Raw genomic sequence first — 24063 nt, forward strand, 5'->3', positions numbered from 1 at the left:
CATGGCATCTTACAGGACACATACATAAATCTATATGTAACAAACTAGTTCTAGAGGGAATGCAATGGCATTGCAGATACTTTCTTTAATTTATGTAACGTACCAAAGCAATTTTCAATTAACTAAAAGTTCGGTCTTGGGGACCTTTTGGAATCAGTAACAGCTTTCAGCAAACGGGCTGATGAAGCTGCAGCGTGTTCTGTTTGGGAATTGTAGTACATGCCTAACTTCCACAGGTCACAGGAATGTGACAAGAAACTCACCACACAGTGAAAGCTGATACTTTCAAATTTAGAGAACCGTTTCCCCCCCTACTAATAGCAATTACTGAGTATTAATCAACTGAAGAACACAACCTACTCAGAAACATTTTAAAGCAATGTGTTCTGAATGGTTTAAACTGGGGCGTTAAAGGGTCAAGATTTCAAAATCACCCTTAGTGTATAGTGCCTAGCACAACACAGCTTCCCCCCCCGCACTGGGTCCTCTGCGTGCTATCATAATATGTTTTTATATATGCACACAAGACATAAAATATATGAATAAATGTTTGTACATTAGCTTACAAATGGTACACAAATTTTACTGTAATGAGGCACTAAGCGTTGAAACTGTTCTACAAAGACAATATCAAAGACAGCCACAAAGTCAGTTTGTCCAAAGAGGCACCACCCCCAAAGGTCTTGCAGGGCATTCTAAACAATGAAAAGTAAATAGAAAAGTAACATTCTAAACAATGAAGAGTAAATATTTTGATTACATTTTATGGGTACATAGAGAACTACGTATGTAAGGTCTGATTTTCATTTACACTAAAGCAGGGGTAGGCAACCTATGGCACACGTGCCAAAGGCGGCACGCGAGCTGATTTTCAGTGGCACTCACACTGCCCGGGTCCTGGCCACTGGTCCAGGGGGCTCTGCATTTTAATTTAATTTTAAATGAATCTTCTTAAACATTTTTAAAACCTTATTTACTTTACATACAACAATAGTTTAGTTATATATTATAGACTTTTTATAGAAAGACCTTCTAAAAACGTTAAAATTTATTACTGGCACGTGAAACCTTAAATTAGAGTGAATAAACGAATACTCGGCACACCACTTCTGAAAGGTTGCTGACCCCTGCACTAAAGCCTCTATATATTCCTCTAGCAGGAAAAAAAGACGGTTACTTACCTTCTGTAACTGTTGTTCTTCGAGATGTGTTGTTCACGTCCATTCCACATTAGGTGTACGCGCGCCGCGTGCACGAACGTCGGAAACTTTTCCCTCAGCGGCTCCCGTCGGGCCCGCAGGGTCTCCCTTCCCGCCAGAGCGGCGCCCCGCCCCAGCGTATATATACCCCTGCTGGCCCGACCCTCCCTCAGTTCCTTCTTGCCGGTGACTCCGACAGAGGGGAAGGAGGGTGGGAAGTGGAATGGACGTGAACAACACATCTCCAAGAACAACAGTTACAGAAGGTAAGTAACCGTCTTTTCTTCTTCGAGTGCTTGTTCACGTCCATTCCACATTAGGTGACTCACAAGCTTACCATTGGAGGAGGGTAGGAGTCAAGGAATAACAGATTGAAGCACCGCCCTGCCGACCATCGCGTCATCTCTGGTCTGATGGTGGATCGCGTAGTGGGCTGTGAAGGTATGAACCGACGACCAGGTGGCTGCCTTGCAGATGTCCTGAAGCGGGACCTGCGCCAAGAAGGCCGTCGAGGACGCTTGGGCCCTAGTAGAGTGAGCCCGGATCGGATGTGCAGGCACGTTGGCGAGCTCGTAGCACGTGCGTATGCAAAGCACGATCCACGCCGACAGGCGTTGCGTTGAAATAGGCTGGCCCTTCATTCGTTCCGCAATGGCCACGAATAGCTGAGTTGATTTGCGGAAAGGTCTGGTACGGTCCAGATAGAAAGCCAGCGCCCGCCGCACATCGAGGGTATGCAGGCTACGATGGCGCGGGTCCGTATGGGGCTTGGGGAAGAACACCGGCAAACAGATGTCCTGCCCCATGTGAAAACTCGTGACCACCTTAGGAAGGAACTTAGGGTGAGGCCTGAGTTGCACCTTATCCTTATAAAAAACAGTATACGGAGGTTCTGAGGTGAGGGCCCTCAGCTCCGACACCCTCCTAGCCGAGGTGACAGCCACGAGGAACGCGACCTTCCATGAAAGGTGCATGAGGGAGCAAGAGGCCAGGGGTTCAAAGGGGGGCCCCATGAGTTTAGTGAGGACCAGGTTGAGGTCCCACGGGGGTATAGGTGGGCGAGTGTAGGGGAACATCCTATCCAGCCCCTTGAGGAATCGGACCACCGTAGGATTGGAGAACACGGACAGCCCCAATTCCCCCGGGTGAAATGCCGATATGGCGGCTAGATGCACCTTAATAGAAGCGGGGGCCAGGCCCTGGCGCCTAAGGCTCAGCACGTAATCCAGGATCATCGGTATCGAGGCCCGCAAGGGCTGGGCGCGCTGAGACTCACACCAGAGGGCGAAGCGCTTCCACTTGGCCAGGTAGGTTGCCCTTCTGGAGGGTTTCCTACTACCCAGGAGGATTTGCTGGACCTCCTGGGAGCATCTGTGCTCCGCCTCATTTAGCCAGAGAGCAGCCATGCCGTCAGATGCAGCGATGGCAGGTTCGGGTGGAGTAGGCGACCTCGATCTTGTGTTATGAGGTCGTGATGGAGGGGGAGGGTTATTGGAGAAGCCACGGACAGCTCTAAGAGAGTTGTGAACCAGTGTTGACGAGGCCACGCCGGGGCGATGAGAATGACCTTCGCCCTGTCCCTGCGGGTCTTTAGAAGGACCCTGTGGATGAGTGGGAACGGGGGGAAGGCGTATCGCAGGCCCCCTCCCCACGGGATTGTAAAGGCGTCCGCCAGAGAACCCGGACTGCGGTTCTGGAAGGAACAAAACTGTGGGCACTGGCTGTTGTCCATGGTGGCAAACAGATCCACCTGGGGAAACCCCCACCTCAGGAAGACTGACCGGAGGATGTCCCGCCTCAGCCGCCACTCGTGCGTGAGATAGGACCGGCTGAGGCGGTCCGCCAATCCGTTCTGGACCCCGGGGAGATATGCAGCCCGGAGGTGTACTGAATGGGCTATACAGAAGTCCCAGAGGAGGAGTGCCTCGCGACAGAGGGGAGAGGACCGGGACCCGCCCTGCTTGTTTATGTAGAACATAGCGGTAGTGTTGTCCGTCGGAACTGACACGCCGTGCCCTCTTATGGTGGCGTGAAAGGTCTGGCAGGCGAGGCGAACCGCCCTCAGCTCCTTCAGGTTGATGTGAAGCGACTGTTCCTCCCTGGACCACAAGTCCTGAGTGCGTAGGTCCCCTAGGTGCGCCCCCCAACCCAGGTCCGACGCGTCTGTCACCAACGTCAGAACTGGTTGTGGGGCAGCGAACGGGACCCCCGCACAGATCTGCTGTTGGTCGAGCCACCAACAGAGGGCGTCCGAGACCCGAGCCGGAATCGTGACAACCATGTCTAATGGGTCGCTGTTGGGGCGATATACCTGGGCCAACCACAGCTGCAGAGGTCGGAGCCGGAGGCGGGCGTGTCCAACCACGTGGGTGCATGCCGCCATGTGCCCCAAGAGCTGTAAGCAACGTCTGGCCGTGGTCGTGGGGAATCTCTGAATGGAGGTCACGGCCTCCTGGATTGCCCGGAAACGAGATACGGGAAGGCTCGCCCTCGCTGCCACCGAGTCCAGGACTGCCCCTATGAATTCCAGTCTCTGTGTGGGGACTAGTGAGGACTTGGGCACATTGACCAACAGGCCGAGATCGCGGAACACTTGTAGCGCCAATGTCACGTGGGCGTGAACCTCTGCCTCTGACCGGCCCGCCAGGAGCCAATCGTCCAGGTATGGGTAGACGCGCATCCGTCGCTTCCGAAGAAAGGCCGCCACCACGGACATGCATTTCGTGAAGACACGTTGGGCCGTTGCCAGGCCGAAGGGCAAGACCGCAAACTGAAAATGGCGCTGCTGGATAGTGAAGCGCAGGAACCGCCGGTGGGCCGGGCGGATAGCGATGTGAAAGTACGCGTCTTTCATATCGAGGGCAGCGTACCAATCCCCCGGATCCAGGGAAGGAATGATGGTACCGAGGGAGACCATACGGAAACGTGGTTTTTGCAAGTACTTGTTCAGCTTGCGAAGGTCCAGGATAGGACGGAGGCCCCCTTTCGCCTTGGGAATGAGGAAGTATCTGGAATAGAACCCTTTTCCTCTGAGGTCTGGAGGAACCTCTTCCACCGCCCCTACAGCGAGGAGGGTCCGTACCTCCTGCATAAGGAGTTGCTCGTGAGAGGGGTCCCTGAAGAGGGACGGGGGGGGTGGGTGGGAAGGGGGGGGCGAGGAAAACTGGAGGGCATATCCTGACTCCACCGTGCGGCGGACCCAATGATCTGATGTTATATGGGACCAGGCACGGGAAAAACGGGATAGGCGGTCCCTGAAACACAGGGGAGGATCCGGGGAAGAGATCGGTACGCTGTCCTCGATCGCATCTTCAAAATCCTTGTTTATTGCCCGGCTGCGGCTTGCCGTTGTTATTGCCCTGGCCTTGACCGTGGTTAGGCGTATTGTTGCGCCTACGCCTATTGTCTCTGCCCTGTCTACGGTAAGGCTCGTGTCGAGGGCGAGGCTGGTATTGCCTCTGTGGAGGCTGTGGCTTAAAGGGTTTCCTCTGCGTCACGGGGGTATGCATCCCCAATGACTTGAGGGTAGCCCGCGAATCTTTGAGGCCATGGAGCCTGGCATCAGTCTGCTCCGAAAACAACCCCGTCCCTTCAAACGGAAGGTCCTGGAGGGTGTTTTGCACCTCTGGAGGAAGACCAGACGCTTGCAACCACGCTGAACGTCTCATCACCACTCCGGACGCGATAGTCCTGGCGGCCGCATCGGCCGAGTCGAGCGAGGCCTGTAAAGAAGTCTTGGCCACCGCCTTTCCCTCATCCACAATGGCCGCAAACTCGGGCTGCGACCCCTGAGGCAGGGCCTCCTTGAACTTGGACACCGACGCCCAGGAGCTAAAGTTGTGTCTGTTGAGGATCGCCTGCTGGTTCGCGATCCGCAACTGGAGGCCTCCCGACGAGTAGACCTTCCTGCCGAAGAGGTCTAATCGTTTCGCCTCCTTGGCCTTGGGGGCCGGAGCCTGCTGGCCATGCCGCTCCTTTTCGTTGACCGCCAAAACTACCAGCGAACATGGGGCTGGATGGGAGAAGAGGAAGTCAAACCCCCTGGATGGGACGAAGTACTTCCTCTCGACGCCCCGTGCGGTCGGTGCAGAGGAGGCCGGCGTCTGCCACACAGTCTTATAGTTTGACTGTACGGTCTTTATCAATGGAAGAGCAATCCTGGAGGGACCCTCCGGGCTGAGAATGTCTACCATGGGGTCCTCCTGCTCGACCGTCTCCTCCGCCTGCAACCCCAAGTTGAGGGCCACCCGGCGGAGCAAGTCCTGGTGCGCCCGGTGGTCAATTGGGGGAGGGCCGGACACTGTCGTGCCCGCCACGGCTTCATCTGGTGAGGAGGAGGAGGTCATGGCTTTTTGAGCGTCCTCATCCTCCTGTAAGCCCTCCTCAGCGGGCTGGCCCTCCGGGGTGCGTCCCCTGCCCTGGGCCATGGACGGTGCCTGGCTCGGTGCCGAGTCCGCCCTCTCGGCCTCAGGCGGTCTGGAGACCGTAGCCTCCACACGGGAGGTGGGACGGTACCGTGGGGAGCGGGACCGGTCCCCCGAAGGGCCCGACCTCGAAGTTCTGGATGGCGGGCCTTGCTGGTGATAGGCCCACGGGGTCCAGAACGGCCACTGTCCCGGATGGCTCCAGTGTGGTTGCCAAGAGGTCTCGTGCCGTGTAGCGGAATGCCCTCTGCGATCGTACCTCGACCGCCCCGAGCTCACTTCCGACGCAAGCGATGGCGACCTGGAGGGCCACGGCGGTGCCGTGGAGCGGTGCCGATCCGGTGTCGGGGAGCGGTGCCGTCGGGACCGGGACCGTGAGTAGCGCCGTACCGATCTGGATCTGGAACGGTACCGTTGACCGCGGGACCGGGAACGGCTGCGGGAGGACGGTCTTGGGGTCCTCGCCGTCGAAGCGCCCCGGTGCCTGCTCGGGCCGGGTTGCTGGGACGGTGCCTCGCTCGCGCCGGGGCCCTTCTGCGTGGAGGCCCGTTGCGCGGCGGAAAGCCGGGAGTCCACCAAGGCGGAGCTCGACCGGGACCGGCGCCGGGAGCGGTGCCGAGATGGCGACCGCGACGGGCGCATCATCGCCGGCTTGCCCTTGGAAGGCAGCCTCGGCGGAATGTCTTTGGCGCGGAGTGTGCTGACGGAGGACAATTCAATGAGGTCCTTCGCCGCCTCAAATGTGTCCGGGGTGGAGGGCTGTTCCAACAGTTCCTCCAGCCCCTCCTCCTCACTCGACGCGCTTGTCCCGGGGCTCGACGGGCCTTTCGGCGCCGGAGCCACTGGTACCGGGACCTGTGCCGGGGCCGGCACGGCCTTGGGCGCGCTAGCGGTCTTCGTAGGTGCCGCCTTCTTGTGCTGGGAGCGACCCCGGGCCTTGGGCTGGCTCTTGGGCTTGGCCGGCGAAGCAGATTGGTGCCGGGCGTGATCGCGCCGAGGCGGCACCACAGGTTTAGCCTGCACCGCTTGCGTTGGGTCGCGGACCGATGCCGGGGCACTTCGCACCGACGCCGACGGTGCCGTGGGAGCGGAGGGCTGTAACGCCATCTCCATGAGGAGCTGTTTCAGGCGAAAGTCTCTCTCTTTTTGAGTCCTGGGCTTGAAAGCCTTACAAATCTTACAGCGCTCCTACTGGTGAGCTTCCCCCAGGCAACGGAGACACGACTCGTGCGGGTCACTCACTGGCATGGGCCTGCGGCACGTGGCACAAGCCTTGAAGCCTTGGGCGTGCGGCATGCCCCGCCGCCCAGGGCCGGTGCCGGGGTTGACCAAACCCCTATCACCAAGAGTTTGGTTGGTCTTTGTAACAACTAAAAACTACTTAACTCTAACACTTACTATAACAAAGAACTGATAACTACTGCTAATGACTATGCTAAGGGACACTCTCGAGTTGAGAGAAGAGCTGTTCCAACGTCGCCACGGGCGGTAAGAAGGAACTGAGGGAGGGTCGGGCCAGCAGGGGTATATATACGCTGGGGCGGGGCGCCGCTCTGGCGGGAAGGGAGACCCTGCGGGCCCGACGGGAGCCGCTGAGGGAAAAGTTTCCGACGTTCGTGCACGCGGCGCGCGTACACCTAATGTGGAATGGACGTGAACAAGCACTCGAAGAAGAAGGGGCATTTGTGTAAATAAGACCACCGCGCACAGTCTTACATTTGTGATTGTTAAGGCGTACTGTGAGGCCAATTTGTTTTCTCCAGCTGCAAGAAACTGAGAGGTCTCTGGCAGAAGACTGTAAAGAGGTGTAATAACCCAGCAGCTGAAAACATCTTAATTATTGGGTGAAGGGAGATACTGGAATAGCCTATTATATTTTTAAAGTATGTAAAAGCATTTAGAGCAAAGAATAGGTGCGTCTTTTTACTGGATGTGTGTATACAACAACAGACGCAGACAACACAAGATGTGGAATAAAGTTTGTCAATATTTTGGGAACCATTCTGAGTTATGGAGATGACCCCACAGTCTTGCATATAAAATCTTCATACCCCATTCTGTATATATCATTTTTGTTACAGAAATCTTCTTGGGAACGTTGGAGAGTTTTACAAATTTGACTGGGACGATGTTTCCCAGCCCATTTTTAACCTGTCTGTAAAGCCAGCTGCCCTAGTTACCCTAGGTCCAAAGTGTTCAGGGCTCACAAGATGGATTTGATTTTTAGAAACACTTACTTCTGAGCATTGACTAAATGAATATGATTCGTTCTTCACTGGTAGCATTAGCACAGACTTCATCTTTTCAGTTTCTGCGTAGTCCACAGGGCGCAGACCGAATATATTACTGGTAAAACAAGCACAGATGGTTTAAGTAAATAAAATGTGTGACTTGATTCTTAACTAACTGGATGCATTAGCTGGATAGTTTTTTCACCTTCTTACTAATATGCAATTTCAGCTAAAACACACAGATAAGATTCAAGAATTGCGTCAAAGGCAGATGGATTCAGAATCACAAGCTGCTACATTCAACATGAAAAGTAAGAGAGTTTACAACCAAATGACAGGTTAAATAAACCACAGCCCTTGTTAAATGTTTTGCTGCTCATACATTGATATCTATCACAACAGCCAGAATTTGGCTTTGTAACGTTTAATTGCAGTCACGCCACCAGGGAAGAAAAAGCATGTTGATTCCAAATGGAAAGTTCTAACAGATTATTACAAGTTAAATACAAACAAATATACCAGTAAAACAGGCACACAAGGTCTGCACTTGAATCCACCAACATCGTGTCACAGTGCTGATATAGAAAAAAAATATATGCAAGTATAAAAAAATATATAGTTTAGGTACAAAAATCCTACTACAGACTATAAAAGACAGAGACTTTCGGTATAGTAGGTTAGAAGTACTAATCAAGCCAAGACCAAAGGTTTATTGTAAATGCTATTTTCTCCCCATTCAGTATTCCATTAGCAAATCATCCCGCTACCAGAATTCGAACACAATTCAAACAGAACAGTGTCATATTTTGATCTATATGATGCACTGTAAGATGCCTGTTAACAAGACCACCACTGTGACAGAAAACACGCGTGCGCATAAGGCTCCCACAGCTAGCTAAGATTGCTTTCTATTATAGGCATCAACTCAAATTTTGGTGTTTCTCTTATTCGGTTTGCTATTGTATGTCACAGATGACAAATCTGCCAACATAGAGAGAAATTAAGGTTATTAGTCATGCTATGGGGCATGCAGGAAACCTTTTACTCCCCACATAATTCACCAGCCATAATTTGGATAGTTGTACCTGTAGTGAACCATGGGCATGTCTGAGTGTGGCCGTGACATCTGTCTCCTCCCCACACCACCTTATAGCTGCAGGACAGTAGTTAGAGGAGAAAAAGCCTGCAGCTACGGAACAGGTACAGTAACCGGTGTTAGCAAGCCTGGTCTCACTAGCACTCCCCGGGGGCATTGTACCTGCCTCGTCCTTTGTAGGAATAACGGCTACTACAGCTGTTCCTCTTCCTTCCACCTTACATGGCCCTAGATCTTAAAAGGAAACGTAAGAGCTCATGATGGGAAGCACGGCCCTGAGAATGAAGTGACTCGGTTATGCCATGTTACAGAGTAAAGAGTAATAGAAAAAGCAGAGCTAAAGAGGTCAAAAAACTGCTGTATCACTGTAGCATTATCTTTTCAAGATAGCCATATGTTGCCGTGTAAAGCCTGTATGTAGGAGGAAATCAGAGTTTAGTCCATATGTGGAAGTACCTCAGCATAGTTACATGATTTGGCATAAAAAGAAATATCCTTGTATTATTAATCTTAACCAAGAAAAAACAATGAAATCAAAGCTGTATGATCATTCTAACCTAAATGCACCTCTTCTTTTTTCATTGCTCTTTAGTATACCTCTATCTGATATAACGCTGTCCTTGGGAGCCAAAAAATCGTACTGCGTTATAGGTGAAACTGTGTTATATCGAACTTGCTTTGATCCGCCGGAGTGTGCAGCCCCTCCCCCCCCCCGGAGCACTGCTTTACCGCATTATAGCCGAATTCATGTTATATCAGGCCATGTTATATCGGGCTAGAGGTGTATGCACAACTTGCTAACAGAGAGAATCTCTGGTCAAAGATTCTGGACGGGGGTTTTTGCTAAGACACCCTAATTTCACAATATTGCCAGCCCCTAGCTCTCCTGTATTTCTAATGTGCTGGGAGCTGGTGTATTACAAATGCTACAGATTAAAAGATAATTGGTCACACTTCAGCCCGGTCCTGGGAGTTGCAGCCGATTAAATGCTACCATGCTGTTCCTGCTTTGTCATGCATCATCAGGGTAAGCTTTGGCCTCTGTTTAAATTAGGGCCATATTTAAATCAAGCTGCTGTAAGATGGTTCCTTCAAACAGGTCCAAAAGAGAAATAAATATTAGTATATGCATTAAAATCATCTTCTTTACACCAGATGGCTGAACCTAGCTTTTAAAAATGTTAAATTTATATCAGTTTGTATGCTTTTTTATTTCATAGAGTGATAGTGATATCATTAATTGTTGCAAAAGAATCCTGAGGGCTTCAACTCAGGTCTTGGCAATTAAGTGAAAGAACAACTATATGCCTTATTACACAGTGTTTTCATTTGCACTCTTTCAGTCTTCACATTGTATTTAATTGGGGTTTTATGACAATTAGGAATTTTTTGTTTCAAACAGCATTTTAAGTTCACCTTTTACCAGTGCATACGCTGCATAAGCTTGATATTGCAAGGTGACAAAAAATAAGGGATGTTCACGTAATGTTAAAGTCAAACAAAGTACAATAATGTTAGAAAATGCAAGACCTCAGGTTTTCACAACTGGGCCATGTTACACATCCTGACTATTTTGTGATGTATATTTTTATTTTAATTGTGCAACTGTAACATTGAATAAACATAGGTTGTAGATTTTGTTAAATGTGCCAAAGCCTGTGGCCCCTGTAATAGCAGGAAATAATTAGGTGAGATATGCCCAGATGATCCGAGTAGGCAGACCACACCTTATCTACAGAAGGTGGTACGCCCCACCCCCGGCAAGGTTCCTGCCAATCATGTGAGCAAGACATACCAGCCGGGCATCTAGAAAGGATTCTCTGTATTACCTCAGAGGTGGTCCACCCTGCCTGGTGTCCCATCTCTGGTTTAGATCAATCTGATGCTTCAGAGGAAAGTATTGTGGGTTTTCTTTCCATAAAATCTATTTGCCCCAGCATTGCACTGAGAGAGCACATTGAGTTGATTATGTATGAGCCCTAAATCCCTCTAAGTTACTGCTTTCCAAGACAATCTCTCATCCTGTCGATCAGTGGTTCTCAACCTTTCCACACTACTGCACCCCTTTCAGGAGTCTGATTTGTCTTGTGTACCCCCAAGTTTCACCTCACCTAAAAACTACTTGCTTACAAAATCAGACATAAAAATACAAAACTGTCACAGAACACTATTACTGAAAAATTGCTTACGTTCTCATTGTTACCATGTAATTATAAAATAAATCATTTGAAATATAAATATTCTACTTACATGTCAATGTATAGTATATAAAGTAGTATAAACAAGTCACTGTATGAAATTTTACTTTGTACTGATTTTGTTAGTGCTTTCTATGTAGCTTGTTGTAAAAATAGGCAAATATCTAGATGAGTTGATATGCCCCCTGGAAGAACCACTGCTGTAGATAACCTGTGTTATTGATTCCCAGATCCATTACCTTGATTAGACTGTATTAGAGCACATTGTTGGGATTGTGACCATTTAGCCAAGTGATTCAGATTGCTCTACAACAGTAACCTGTCCCACCAGTCTGTGTCTCATCTACAAACTTCACCAGCTAAGATTTCATATCATTATCTAGATCACTAATAAAAATATTTAACAGAGTAGGACCAAGAACTGATTCTTGGGGGACCCTGCTGGAAACAGCCCTGCTCAGTGGTATCTCTCTATTAACTACATTTTGAGATCTGTCTGTGATCCAGCGTGTGTTCTGTTAATGCTATATAATGCACTTAAAAAAAAAAAAAAAAGTCATGTGGTCGTAAGTCAAAGCCTGGGAGAAATCCAAGTATACTATATCAACACAGTTGCCTTCATCAACTAGACCTGTAAAACAAAACCGTTGTCTTTTTTTAGGACAGGATTACAAGAGCTACCTTCCATGAAACCATGCTGACTGACATTAATTATATTCACTGACAAAAAAAAGTAATTAATAGAGTTAAGATTGCCCAATGGCATCTTGTGCCTTTCCAGAACATAGAATTCAGCAAAACTCAACCTTCTGAAAACCAGGAAACAGAGTTAAGGTACATCTCCATGCAAACTTAATTCTCTCTCCCTAGAGCTGGCAATAGGTTCTGGGAATTATTTGCTTGCACTCCAGCTGCATTCACTCTGTTAGGTGTAACCGTACTGAACAGCGGAGGGATTAGCTGGAGCAGTTTAGCAGACTTGTGATTGTGATATGAGGCGATCTAAAGGCCATGCCTCTCCGAGCGGTGTGTGAGCCCTTCTCCCTGACTTGTGTGTGAGAGAGATCAAAAGAAAGAGGTGCAGATGTATCTTGAGAGAGCCAGTCTGCCTCATTTCAGCATTGCCTTGTGTAGGTTGTGTCAGCAGCAGGACCTGGGTCTTCTGGCCATGGATGGGAAATGTCAGAAGTTAGGTGGGATAGGAGCGTGGTCTGTGAATTTAGTGAAGGGTAAGTGAAAGGATCGTGTTAGGTGGCAACTTGTGCATAATAGTGAAGGGGCTGAAGAGGTTGTAAAATTTAGCAGATGTGGTTGTTTTCTGTGGAGCAGGCTACAATGAAGTAGGGCAGGCGTGGGTAGCTCTTGTACAGTGCAAAGCCAGACTGTGAGTACGGATGTTCTGAGCGCACTGCGGCATTGTTCAAAGAGGGCACAGGTAAGCTCGCGTGGACGCGTAGCTGAACTCTTCATTACCTGGTTATCACAAGTTTGAGTTTTGCTGAACTCAATGCTCCGGAAGAGCACAGGTTACAACCGGGCAACCTTAATTCTGCATTAATGAGGGGTTTTGTGTCAGTGAATTATCTCAAAGCACTTTACCAAAGAGGGAAACATCATTATCCTCAAGGTACAGATGGGAAACCTGAGGCACTGAGAGGTAAAGCGACTAGGCCAAGGTCACCTAGCAGGTCAGTGAGAGTTGGGAACAGAGCCCAGGTTTTCTGAGTTCCAGCCCACTTTTCTCTCCACTAGGCCCAACATGGTTGTGTGAGACCGTAAATACCCGCCTCTATAGACTTTGCTATAGTAGAGTAGGGATAATGGTCATGCTTTGAAATGTTTTGCATGTATAGTTGCTAATAGGGACAGTGAGAGAAATTGAGAAATTGACAGTTTCATTGCATGGCAGATATAGTAACTAAGCACATGAGCAAAGACTCATGTCTCTCTCCTTTTCCACTCCCCCTCTCCCACAACATACAGGCTCCCCTATCACCATTCCCGGCTCACCCTCCCATTCCTAACCCATTAAGCCATAGCACTTTAGAAGCTATTAGAACATAAGTCTGGCACACCCTGCTGCTGCATGCACATCAGGCAGATTATTGGAGGGCTGCCCGCCTCCTTGATTTTTGTAGCCCGAGCTGTACATGGAGCCTGCACACCTCTTACATTTCCCCACCCAACAGACTCCCTATTCTCCTGCTTTGGTCAAGGCTCCTCTTCCACACCCTTGGCCCGCTCAGTCCACCTTCCCTCCAGGCCATTCCAGCCCCAACAGCTCCCCCACTCCACACAGGGATGGTGTGTACCTTAACTTTGTATTTCCTGGTACTCTCGGGTTTAAATCTGTGTTACCTTCAGGGCCTCCCAAGATCCTGGCACACACATGGGGAGCAAGGAGAGGGTCTCAGACCACTGCATAGGACCCCAGATCCTAGGACAGACACAGGAGGAAATGGGGGCTTGACAGCTCCCCACATCCCTAATACCCTCTACTCACGCTGCCACCAACTCCCAGTGTCCCATCCCTTGACCTGTGCCCCACAACCCCTCTCCTATGCACTCCACTCTTCTCCCCTTCCTCCAGCAAGTATTTGCATGTGTAATTTATTTTCTTTTTGAATATACCTTGAGCAATTTCTAAATGTTCTGCTGTATTCAGATTACATTTCCCTGCTCACTTCCCCCCAAAACAAAAACCAACCCTTTGACAAAGGCAGATTGTAGCAACATGCAGACATTTCATTTCCAGATTTCTCCCAAGGGTGGGTTCTGAACATATAATGCCTGGGTGTTGCTACTGTTCAATGGCCACAGCACAGCCCCTTGACCCACCCAGGTCATGTGAAAATGGGCTGGGTAGCAACCCTCTTGCATACTTTGTCTACATGTGTGCAGTATGATCCGTTTGGTGCATAAACCTTAAGCTCAAACCTAACACTTTGTTGAACAATATCTTCAGTGTTGCCTTCCCAAGAGGTCAGTGGTTGCCATGCACTAACTGGGGTAAGTGTTGAGTGATTGAGACCCCTTAGGCACAATCAGAGCCATAGTTTGATCCCCGAGTATGCCCAGAAAAAAGTGTACGTAAAATCAACCCTGAGAAAAGCTTTTTTGGGGGTGAGAGGGCAAGAGACTGTATCTTGGGGACCTTTTGCTCAAATACCGCTGCTCTACAGCCAAAATGCTTCTGAAATAAATGTAGTCCAACTTTACTAATTCTGGGTCACTGAGAACGAAAATGATGCTTAAAATTGTTGATTGGCTCTAGTTTTCAAGATATGCTATTGGGTCAGTATATACGACCCTTGACTTGGGAATGGCGGAGGATAAGTGAGTTATAAAGGGAAGGAATCTCAATTTAAACCAGAAATGACTAAAATACATCTTTGACTGGATCTATGAATAAATCTAGGACTGGGTTTGGACAGTACTTGCTTTTTAGGCAAAACAATGAATGATGCAATCTGAAGCTGGTATTGCGTCATACATGATATGAATTGCATCATGTTATTCCTAGAAGTCATGGATGATGCAATCATAACGAAGCTTACATCACTCTGCTGAACAAATTGCCCTATATCAGCTCTAGAAATCATACAGTGTCGTGCTCTCTTATTTGTCAGTGTTTGATTTTGCAAAGGGACACATTTCTGTTTAGCCAAAGTGAGCAGAGATGCCTCATACTTGTGTGAACAGTGCAGATAACTTCTGCTATGTTTGTGGTGAAGTGACTTTTGCATCACAAAAGCGCAGTATAACCACTATGGTTAAGAAAGCCTATCACCTTTATTTTGGCTGCAAAATTGGAGATCAGGACAAGAGGTGGGCCCCACACATATGCTGCAACACTTGTGCAACAAATCTTCGCTAGTGGTTGAACAGGAAAAGGAAATCTATGCCTTTTGCAGTGCCAATGATTTGGAGAGAGCCAACAGATCATACCAGCAATTGTTACTTCTGCATGGTGCCTCCAGTTGGGAAAGGTGTGTCAAAGAAGAAAAAGTGGACTGTGCATTATCCAAACATTCCATCAGCTATACGCCCAGTACCCCACGGAGAAGGACTGCCGGTTCCTGATGCACCAGAATCATTCTCACTTGAGTCAGATGAGGAAGAGGAAGAGGATGAAACTTCTGGTCCTGAACCATCAATGTCACAGGACCCACATTTTCTCCCATCCTCCTCCTCTGAACCACACCTCATAACACAAGGTGAACTGAATGACCTTGTCAGGGATTTGGAACTACCCAAGAGTAAGGCAGAGCTGTTGGGCTCCAGACTACAGCAGTGGAATCTCCTGGCAGATGATGTTAGGGTTTCCATGTTCCGTGACCGTCAAAAGGATCTTGTCCCATTCTTCTTCATGGAAGGTGATCTTGTAGCCTGCAACAACATCGATGGTGTGATGGCAGCCCTCAACATCATTCACGATCTAGATGAGTGGAGACTGTTCATTGATTCATCGAAGACGAGTCTTAAAGCTGTTTTACTGCATAATGGCAATGTTTTGCCATCAATTCCAGTTGGTCATGCAGTCCATATGAAGGAAACCTATGACAACATGAAACAACTTTTGAGGTGCATAAACTATGACCAACATCAGTGGCAGCTTTGTGGCGATTTGAAGGTTGTTGCTCTCTTGCTTGGTCTGCAGACTGGATACACAAAGTACTGCTGTTTTCTCTGTGAATGGGATAGTCGTGCAAGAGATTTCCACTACATCAAGAAAGATTGGCCACTCCGACAGTCATTGGAGCCTGGGAGGAAAAGTGTTCAGCATCCACCACTTGTTGAATCAAGGAAGATTTTGTTACCACCCTTACACATCAAGCTGGGTCTGATGAAGAACTTTGTCAAGGCCATTGACAAAACACAAGCAGCTTTCAAGTACCTCCATGGAAAATTTCCAAGGTTAAATGAAGCTAAGATAAAGGAAGGTGTCTTTGTTGGTCCTCAGATTCATGAACTTCTTCGAGATGATGCATTTGACCATGCACTGCGTGGCAAGGAAACGACGGCATGGAAAGCCTTCCAGTTAGTGGCAATAAATTTTCTCGGAAACAACAAGGCAGACAACTACAGGTTGTTGGTGGAAAACCTCCTCAAGGCATACAAAAGCCTTGGTTGCAACATGTCACTAAAGATACATTTTTTGCACTCTCATCTAGATTTTTTTCCACCGAACTGCAGAGCAGTGAGCAGCGAGCGATTTCACCAGGACATTGCAACAATGGAGAAACACTATCAGGGCAAATGGAGCCCATCAATGCTTGCAGACTATTGCTGGACAGTGACAAGAGATGCTCCATTTAATGAATACAAGAGACAAGCCAAGAAGCGCCGAGTAGACACTGAATAGGACTAAACTATGTACATAATAGTTTGCCTTTTGTTTCATAATAAATTTTATTTATATAACCCTTTTGCTGATTTTTAAAGTGTTACATAAACAGGACAGGTGAAATATCATCATGTAAAGCAACCATAAACACATGAAAAGACCTAGGTTTACAATTTATGATTAAAACTCTACTATCTACATAATATACATAGACATAAAATGTAAAAACTTAAATATCTTAGAAACAGTAGCCAGTTGTTTTAATTGTCATATTTGAATTCAGCACATCAAAATACATAATAAATAGCACATTTTATCTCTGAAGCAGACGACTTCTCAAAAATTGTAGACAAGTGTAATTCCAAATTTAGATCACCCTCACCAAGGCACACATTTCGAGGTGATCCATGTAAGCACGCCAAGTTTAGAGTACATAGAAGAGTCTCCTTTTAAACAAAGGGTTCCTCGACCTTAACTAAAGCCTAAAGGGCTCCTCAACCTTAACTTTAGCCTCTTATTCTTTGTTGATAGAATCCTGAAGTTAGAGGCTCCATCTTTTTTAGGTAAGACAGATGTACTGCTCTTGCTAATCCAGAGTCCAGAAGTGCTCCAATAAATGCCTCTTCTTGAATGAATAAAAGTAGACTTTTCAAGGTTAATTTAGGTCTACAAGAGCCAGATGTATCCTTTGAGGCAAAAAGTCTATCAGCTACTTATCTAAGTACTGACGGCTGGTGAAAACACTCAAGGCTAAAGAGAACCTAAATTTAATACTGGAAGGATCACTGTGCTGGAGAACAGAGACCCTCGAAGGCACCTCAAACCTGATGCTTAAACCAATACGGAGAGTGATGAAACATATGATACTGCAGCTGACCCCTCAGGACCTTCAGTGCTGGATTCTGCAGGACCACAAAATCAAAGAGCTCCTCAACAGCAGCTGATGACCTTTAGCATTGGAGTTTGATGGGGTGACACTACTGAACTCCTGGGCATTGGGAGTCCATTGGCTGCTGTCAGTCGAATGGGATATTAATGTAAAATTTCCAGGATGTTTATTATTGAGGGATGAGTGTGACATGGCTGACCCCAACAGGTGGAGCTTGATATTGGCCTCAAGCTAAACAAGTGCTCAGCCTCTGGGTAGGGCACAACAGGGATTGAGAATATTTCTCTGTCATGGAGACAGAGGCTTGGAAGGATTCAAATTTTTTTTTTTTAATCATTAAATGTTGATTTCACTGTACATAAACCAACGAAAAAATTTCTATTGATAATAATTGAAATTTACAGATAGGCAAACGAAGAAAAATACTGCTTGAGAACTCCTTTGAGTTTGATTTAAGGATATTTACTTCGCATACTCTGGCATGTGGTGCTGACAATTTGTGTTTTAAGAGTAATAAAGCTTTCATTTTCTGAATCTCAACATCTACTGTCATTAAATAATTTTGTCTGACCCCTATCATTTCCCACAACTGTGAAAACTTTAAAGCTGGTATAGGGCAACAATCAGTAAAAAGAGAAAAAAGTGCTTTACAATAAACATTGATAATATCCATTGAAATTAAAAAATAATCAACATCAAATTTTGCCAAGCCTACAGATACAGTTCTAGCATATGGGGTAACAGTAACAATACAGCAAAGTGTAGTGAGGGGAGAGGACAACCAGCTAGTCAGGAAATAAGGAATCAGAGAAAAGGAAAGAATATATGATAAGGCAGATATATATGCAGAATTAAGGAGCGCTTCAAAAGCATTGAGAAGGCTGATTTTTGGATTGTAGTCTCCAATTTAGGCAATCAAATGCTAAATTTTTGTATCCACATGTGTATCCGACATAAATAATACATGTTCTAAATGCCTCATTTTAACACCTTTAGCCATGATATTATTATTCAGCAGGCCAATGTAAAACATTTTTTCCCCTGCTTTCCGAACCTTCTTGGAAAAAGAAAGATCAGCTCCCAATGCTACATTTTTACCGTTTACCCCTATGTGGAAAATTCCTAATCACCTGCGGGTAACTCATTCACCGTCCATACTTGGGCTATATGGTGAACAGTAAGAACCCTCTTCTTACACCATGGCATTGGCTGTATAGACTTTGGCTCTGGGAGTACACAAACAAACAGGTCTGTTTATTTCCCCTGGGAGTAGGTGGATGGGGAAGAGAGTAGAGCCTTGGCTGTGCTCCCCAATGCATCAGCCAGCACTAACGAAGCTGGGTTGGGAGGGGGAAGGGTTATGATTTGCTGCTGGTATAGGGCAACAAGCAAATTAATACATACCTCAGCAGCACTCAAGGAAGGGAGAAGCAAGGAAGGAATTGTGTCTGAGGAGTATCTGAAGCACAATATGATCTGGGATACTCATGAGATGGAGCAGTATATGCCCATACTTTGCTCACATCTGCGCCTAGAGGCACGTCTACCTCTAAATAAATATTCCCATTTGCCTGGGATTGTTCAGACTCAAACTTGCGCCCACTGGATGAAGGCTAAAACACACCTAAAAGAAATAAGGCAATGAGACAATTTTTACTAATGCTAAACTTATTGTGCATGAGGAACTGGCAAGATAGCCCATTTGAGTGAAAGCATTTATGAACAACTGTGAAATTGCAAATGCACAGATCTAATTTTTCAAGTCACTTGGCTTGCTGTGAAGCAAGGAAAAAAAGACAGAACTCAAGAGAACAAGCACAAGAAAACATAAAAGTGTAGGAGATTAACTTAAAAAAATTAACTAGACCAGCCGGGCAATTAATAGGTCCACTGGTCCATATAATATTTTCCATATGCAGTTCGTATCTTTCTTAGTCAGAAAAAAATTGAACAGCAAAGAAAATGCCCTAACTGCTTAATCTTGCAGATTTCCAAAAAAGTATTGCCAAGGAAAATTGAAATTCTATGATTTGTCTTCTGGAAAATAAAAACAATTCTGATCTGTGTTCTCATCCTACAAAATATGTACACACACTCCCTTTTATAGTAAAGCTATTTCCTATACTTAAATCATAGAGATAAAAATCTGACAGTATCTTTGAGGTGAGATGTACTAGATGTGAAGTTTACTTATACGGTATATCAGATGTCTGTTTAAAGGTGTTTGAAAAGTAAAATTTTAAAAATTCACAAAGACTATCTATATACAAGTCTTTGCCTCGGTTCTCCATCTGTCAAATGTTCCTTTTTTACAATCTAAACAGACAGGGCAGACAAAGCATAAGATTTCAGGTCTTACCATGTATATGTACAGCATTTAACACAATGGGTCTCATCTCAGTTGGAATCCCTAGACACTACAGTAAATTAGATACTAAATACCAGTATTAAACTAGGTTACTATATTTTACAGTACACTTTTTATAAAGTGTCATATAGAACTATTTCAAACTAGCACTCTAAGGTTAGGTCTACACTTCGAGCAGGAGAAGACATACCTGCACTAGATCTGTTCAAGCTAGTGAGCTAAATAGTGTTGCCGTAGTATCGCGAGCGGTGGCAGAAGGGCAGACACATACTTGGGGTGGCTAGCAAGATGCCAGGTACAAATCACTTGTGCCCCCATGGCTACACTCTTGGCTTACTGTACTAGCTCGATCAAAGCTAGTGCAGGTATGTCTTCTCAAGCTCCAGCTCTCAAAAGTAGAAATACCCTAAATTCAACTCAGGCGTCACTTTTATTCCAACACACTAACACCCCAAATTACTAAGGCACACTGTTAAAAAGAAAATACACCTCTACCCTGATATAACGTGACCCGATATAACACGAATTCGGATATAACGTGGTAAAGCAGCGCTCCAGCGGATCAAAGCAAGTTCAATATAATGCGGTAAGATTTTTTGGCTCCCGAGGACAGCATTATATCGGGGTAGAGGTGTATTGGTTTAGATAATTCTGCAGTAAAAATAAAAGTGTTTGACTGCAAAAGCCACATTTTCCTTAATGATGAATATATTTATACAGGGGGTCTAAATACGGTTTGAACACATTTAACATGTTGACAAAATTTAGTGAGCTAAGAGAGATACAGGAAAAACTGGTGATTATTCAGGCTTTTATATGGCTCTAAAAGGTTTAATCAGCTAATTAAGAACCACTTATATCCCATGTCCAAGAGGGCTCTCTTTAATAGGAAGTTTTAAGCTCCTCAAGAGCCTGGGGAGCTGGGGATGAACAAAAATTAGTAGAAAACTGGAATATTAGCCAGATGAACTGAGATGAAGAAAACAGCAAAGCAGTTTGAGCAGTACAGGCTAAGACCACAAACTTCTTCCATTTAAAGTTGCGCATTCTTCTAGTAGACTCTTAAGCAGCTAGTAAATCTTCAGACCTTGCTCAAAACTCAGTACTACTCAATCTCTACCCTTTTAAAAACCTGGCTGATAGTGACAGAAATCCCATGGCAGATGTGTACATAAATAGCCTGAAAGACAATGGGATTATCAACTCAGTGTTAAGAAACCATCCTGCCTTGATCAATAAGGAGCTTTGAACCTCTATACTACCACATCGGTCACAACTATTGCTGCAAAGGCAATTAGAAAAGTCAGAATTTATGGGACATCATGTTATGTCATGCTTTCACTGAAAATAAATTGAAGCAAGGGATGGCGAAGAGAAGAATGAAGAGCTGTGAGGCAGAGGGAACTGCAGGAGTCTCATCGTAGGGCGCTGTCGCACTGGGAGTAAGAGCAAGCGTTATGAGAGAAGTATCTCTACGACTTAGAAGTTTTGTTTACACTTTAATGTCAGCTTTTCTCCGTGCCTCAGTTTCCACATCTGTAAAATAGTACTAATAATACTTGCCTCCTTTGTAAAGTGTGTTGGGATTTACGGATGAAAAATACCTAGCTCTTCAATGTAATAGCACAATGTAAGACTTACTCCTGACATCGTAGAAGGGGTGGCATTCTTCTATATGTTACAACATGGGAATAACTTCATCTACTGGAGTAAGAGGACAAATTGCTTTTACCAAATGGGAAGAAAAGATCTTTGATGTAATTCTGCAACTACTACAGTAGTGTGTTACACAATAGCATCTCAGCAACAGATACAGAAGGACTATACAAGATCAGGAAAATAAAATATTTTTTGTGGCACTTACCAAGTAGCAAAACATTAAACACTTGCCATGTCACTTGCAGGTCCATTTGCAAGAGATGAAACACAAAGAATGCTAAATTTGTACCCAGAAAATTTTAATAAAGCTTGAATAATCACAGTAGAAATTACTCCATGAGAATAATCTAGCATTATCATTATTCTCAGACAACACTCGCTTTACAGAAGCCTTTGGCAAGGTACGTTTAAAAATTCTTGCTAGGTACCTATTTATAAAACCACTTAAGAAACTATAAATGAATTTTGTATATCCTGCAAATGATGAAGTCATAGTGCCTCCCCGTTATTAACATTGCCCATTTAAAAATTCAAACAGAGCCCTTTTCTATACCACTAATGGCAGTATGCTGATACCACCTGTAGCCAGTCTCCTAAAACATATTTGATTTTAGAGGGGATGTAGTCTTGGATACCCCATATCACACTGTTTCAGATATTATTGTTGCTACAATAAATATTAGAAAATTGCTTATATCCACATTAGACTAGGTCTTGTCTGTTCACATTATGAATGGAACTGGACTTCAATCTATTTTCTTGATTTGAAATGAGTAGGAGACTTTTTGACCAAACGTGGTCATATATTTGCCAGTATGGCTAACTGAAAAAAAAAGTTCTCTCAGCTTCATTTCAGTTTCTGATAGCAAATCTAGCAGAAACGGTGGGCTAATAAGAAGAGAGACCTGAAAATTCTAGTATTGCCAATTTAAAGTTCTACTGTACAATTTTTCCAGTCTTTTGACTGCTATCAAAAAGATTTATACCAAAATTGGTTGTTTGTGTAATATTTTCAGAAACCCAGGAGAGTTGTAAAAACCATACAGGCAGCTACCAATACCCAACTGGTGAACGTTTTTTCTTGGAAAGCGGATACCTTAGGAAGCAGATGTACTACCCTATTTTTTTTTTTTTTTTAAATATGCTGCCCGGGCCAAGGGAAGGATTCCTTTTTTACTTTTCTGATTTATTTTTCTATTCTGACATTTCATGTAAACTAGAAGTATTTTCTGATCGAATACCTCCATTCTGTAACAGAACTTCAATATGTTTACAACATTTGAAGCTAGCTAATTTACTAAAGCTTCCTTATCCCCACTTCACACTATAGCCAAGGAGGTACATACTTCAGCAAACAAGTCAGATATGAACAAGGCTACATACTACAAGCATGTAATGTGCACATGCCATTTACTGACAACATGCATGGTACCAGATTACAGATTTTATACAATAGCTGCTGATACAAATAGCAATGCTACTGCCACTGTAGCATAACATGATCAACCCAGCATCTCATTCAACTGATATGATGACAATCAGAAAGATAAATCCATGAATAATTATTGTGTGTTTGAGACAGTATCAGTCACTTTACAATGCCAGATGTTTGCTACATGTGTATCAATGGAGCAAACTCACCAGAAATATAAATAGCTAAAATGGAAGTACTTTTTAAAAATATCAGTAATAATTTCCATTATGCACTCAGATTTTTTTTTGTTTGTTTACTAATTTTTTTTTAAAAGCTCAAACTTCGTGATTTGTTCCAAACTTCATAAAGAAAAGCTTAGGACAATCCTGAAGCCTAAGCAAAAAAGATAACATCCAAGTTAGAAAGGGGAAGGTAAGGGCATTGTGTAACTGAACACAAAAAGAAACTCCCACTGAATAAAATCATATGTATTCTATTAAGAGCTTTGGTTCAAATTTACTCAATGTTACATCCTGGACTTTCACAAGCAACATCAATTTGGAAATAAAGAAGTCAATTACAAAATAACATTACACATTTACTCACACTGCATCCCGGGAGGCTCCATGTGAGAGCAACAGCTCAACAATGCTCACATGCCCATTCTTGGCAGCATCATGAAGCGGCGAGTCATTCTGATACCCAGTAGTGTTCACCAGTGCCCTGTGCTGTAGCAATAGCTTCACCACCTTCTTGTGCCCATGATTACAAGCCTCGTGCTAGCCGGTGATGTTGACAAGAAGCACACGGGAAAGAAAGACATAAAATTCTAATGAAAGCACAGAATTTTTTTTTTTTTAAATGGAGGTTTGTCACCATGAGTTAATGCATTCACTTTCATAGCCTCTCTCAGAATGGCAGCAGGATATGGAGACACTATTCAATTTTGACAATACAATGGCCATCATGAGTAATTATCTTTTCAAACATGGCATTGATAAAGAGCACAGAGGAACTGAACAGAGACCACCTGGTGTGCAAATAAGACTAACTTGGAAGGCATTCCTTTATGTCGACTAGGGTCAAACACGCTCTTTGGGAGAAAAAGGCAGAGGATGAAAAGGGATTAGCACTCACTACCTATCATTTTTTAATGAAATTCAAGCATGCGATAATACAAAAATATATCTAACCAAAGTTCAAATTCCACTGTCTAATGTGCACCCAAAATGGTGGGA

General features: G+C 45.3%; 1 protein-coding gene across 1 annotated transcript in view; it reads right to left on the minus strand.

The window, feature by feature from the left end:
- The window catches only part of BARD1 (BRCA1 associated RING domain 1), a 68577-nt gene that overhangs the window by 14995 nt on the left and 29519 nt on the right, over positions 1-24063 (minus strand). Inside the window, exons 6-7 of the mRNA XM_065413569.1 lie at positions 23432-23604; positions 7861-7969 (exon numbers count right to left, since the gene is read on the minus strand). Of these exons, the coding sequence (XP_065269641.1) occupies positions 7861-7969; positions 23432-23604 (282 nt within the window). The remainder of the gene's footprint in view (positions 1-7860; positions 7970-23431; positions 23605-24063) is intronic.

The sequence above is a fragment of the Emys orbicularis genome, chromosome 11 (genome assembly GCF_028017835.1).
Source record: "Emys orbicularis isolate rEmyOrb1 chromosome 11, rEmyOrb1.hap1, whole genome shotgun sequence".
NCBI classification, from domain to species: domain Eukaryota; kingdom Metazoa; phylum Chordata; order Testudines; family Emydidae; genus Emys; species Emys orbicularis.